Source organism: Austrofundulus limnaeus, unplaced genomic scaffold (assembly GCF_001266775.1).
Source record: "Austrofundulus limnaeus strain Quisiro unplaced genomic scaffold, Austrofundulus_limnaeus-1.0 Scaffold1507, whole genome shotgun sequence".
NCBI classification, from domain to species: Eukaryota; Metazoa; Chordata; class Actinopteri; order Cyprinodontiformes; family Rivulidae; genus Austrofundulus; species Austrofundulus limnaeus.
The window spans coordinates 11,578-13,924 of NW_013953909.1; the positions used below are offsets into that span (position 1 = coordinate 11,578).

A 2,347-nucleotide genomic window follows, 5' to 3' on the forward strand; every position below is an offset into this window, starting at 1 on the left:
TCTCTTTGAGAACGATCTCTGTGACCTCTGCTTTGAGAACGAATTCTGTGACCTCTCTTTGAGAACGATCTCTGTGACCTCTGCTTTGAGAAGGGACTTGTCTTCCCCCCGTTCTTTGGTTTCAGTAGTTTTTATCGGTCTCTACTGAAACGTGTGGGCACAAGATGTTTATACCTGTCTGAGTGTTTGTTTCTGTCCTCTAATGTTGGGCATAATCGTATCATGTGCAATTAATCATCAGAAAAACAATAATCGATTACATCTTGGCAGTTGATGGTTAATATGATTAATGGCACCAGGCAGACTGACGGGGATTAGTCCGGTCAGGCCTCTCGGTGCTCCTCTCTGCTTCAAATATGACCAAAATTTAAAAACAAAGTTCTGTAATTTATTTATCTATCAACACAATTTAAAATATGATGTAGAGCCTGAAGTCTGTAATTTTGACACAATTTGGAACAGATTTTTATGATGATCAATTTTTTCCACTATATTGGTCATGTGACTAGGACATAAGGGTGTCCAGGGACTCCAGGGGATTAATCACCAAATTAATCGTTATCAGCTAAATTCCACAATTAATCATGATTTTTTTTGCCAGTATTGCCCAACCCTACTGTCCACTGTTGAATTCTGAGAGTTCTTCTTTGTCCTACAGGATTTGACCTGGGTGATGCTCTTGATGATCCAAGTGGGTAAATCTGTCCTGCAGTTCCTCTCTGTCTGCTCTTTTATCCTGTCAGACATGCTAATGATGCTAATTCTTCTTTGTTTCCAGCGCCAGCCCCTCCAAAGAAGCAGCCCACAGCGAAGCCTAAACCAGATGGTTGGTACCTCCGCACACGTTACTGTTAGCCTCTTGTTGTTGGTTGTGATGCTAGTAGTTAGCACAGCTCTTCTGCTAGTTTGGATTCTGACGTCCAGCTGCTATTTGTCTGCTCCGTTCATTTATCGTAACATGTCAGACGTACCTGCAGGTGTGTCACCACAGTAACCTGACCTTCTGTGCTTCTGTTACAGATGGCTTCGGCTTTGATCTGGGGGACGCCATTGACCAGGGTAAGCCAGAATCAGGACCACTGGATCCTTCTGTCACATTTTAGCTTCAGATTCTGTTTTTCTCTCGATTTAGTTATTTTTTAATTTGAGCTGCTATTCTTCTTTTACCTGTTGTTTTGCTCTTTCTAGCTTTAGTTAGTTCAGATTATTGTTTTTCTACTTTTAGTTATTTTTAGCTGCTGTTTTGCTGTTTTTAGCCTTTTTTCAGCTCATTCAGCCTTTCTGCTTGTTTAAACTTGAACAGCTGAGCTTTAGCCCTCTCAGCTCACACTGTTGGTGACAGAAATGATCGTTTGTCTTGTTTTGTTGGATCCTTCCAGTGTTCAGCCACAGAAGGTGCTGTATTCATTCCTGGTCTCTCTGTGTCCACAGACCCCAAACCACAACCGGACAAACCTGCCGTTGTCCCACCAAAGTCTGGGGGAGGTGAGTTGGTCCAGTTTTCACGGATCAGAACCCTGAATAAGACTGCGTGCTGCTGACTGTGACATGAAGCTACAACACATGATGGTGGTGGTTTCCTGCAGGCGGTGGAAGTTTTGATGACTCAGACCTGGTCGATGTGGGAACTGGAGACTACAAGCCTGATGGGGGCCGCTCAGGAGGTAAGACCCCACAGGACATCAAACATTTCCCAAACATAAAAGTGCATTTATGTTATTTACTGGATCCCTCTTACTCTGTAGTACCACTACTGTATAAGGGACTACTACAAAACATGAAACCACGTTAAACAAATACTGTATAACCAATACAACACAACAAATCACAACAATCAACACAACTCATGTAAGAAGACAACTGGAACATTCAGATCATAATCTGTCACTCACATTAATATTAGATATTTTCAAGTTGTTTTTAAATTGATCATGAATATTTGTTTGAACAGGAGGGAGTAACTCTGTACATAAATATACTTTATTTATATATATATTATTTTGGGCAGAGGTAAAAGCCTGCCTTGTACTGGAACCATGGTTTTATTAAAGGTGGACAACATCTGAGAGAAAAGACCAACAGGTTTATATAAAGTTACAATGTTGGGAAGAAACCTCTCCTGATTGTTTTATCTATGATGGGCTTTGATGCATGAAGTCTACATGAGTTCTAAAGTTACTCCCAGTTTTATTCTGAACTCTTTATGTTTATTTCAGTCTTTTCTTAAGGCTCCTGACCAAACATTTAACAGTAGTCTAGATCAGTGGTTTTCAAACTTTTTATCTTCTGACCCACTAAATATCCATGGCAAAAACTTGTGACCCCAAATATTACTGGTCTGAGTACA

The 2,347-nt window shown here is 40.6% G+C and overlaps 1 protein-coding gene across 2 annotated transcripts in view; it reads left to right on the top strand.

The window, feature by feature from the left end:
- The window catches only part of cd99 (CD99 molecule), a gene marked incomplete in the record, with an annotated part of 32,060 nt that overhangs the window by 4,646 nt on the left and 25,067 nt on the right, over nt 1–2,347 (top strand). The window contains 5 exon segments of one of the 2 annotated variants that reach the window (XM_014032666.1): nt 659–691; nt 779–826; nt 1,021–1,059; nt 1,432–1,485; nt 1,587–1,664. In XM_014032666.1, the coding sequence (XP_013888120.1) occupies nt 659–691; nt 779–826; nt 1,021–1,059; nt 1,432–1,485; nt 1,587–1,664 (252 nt within the window). 2 annotated transcript variants of the gene reach the window in all.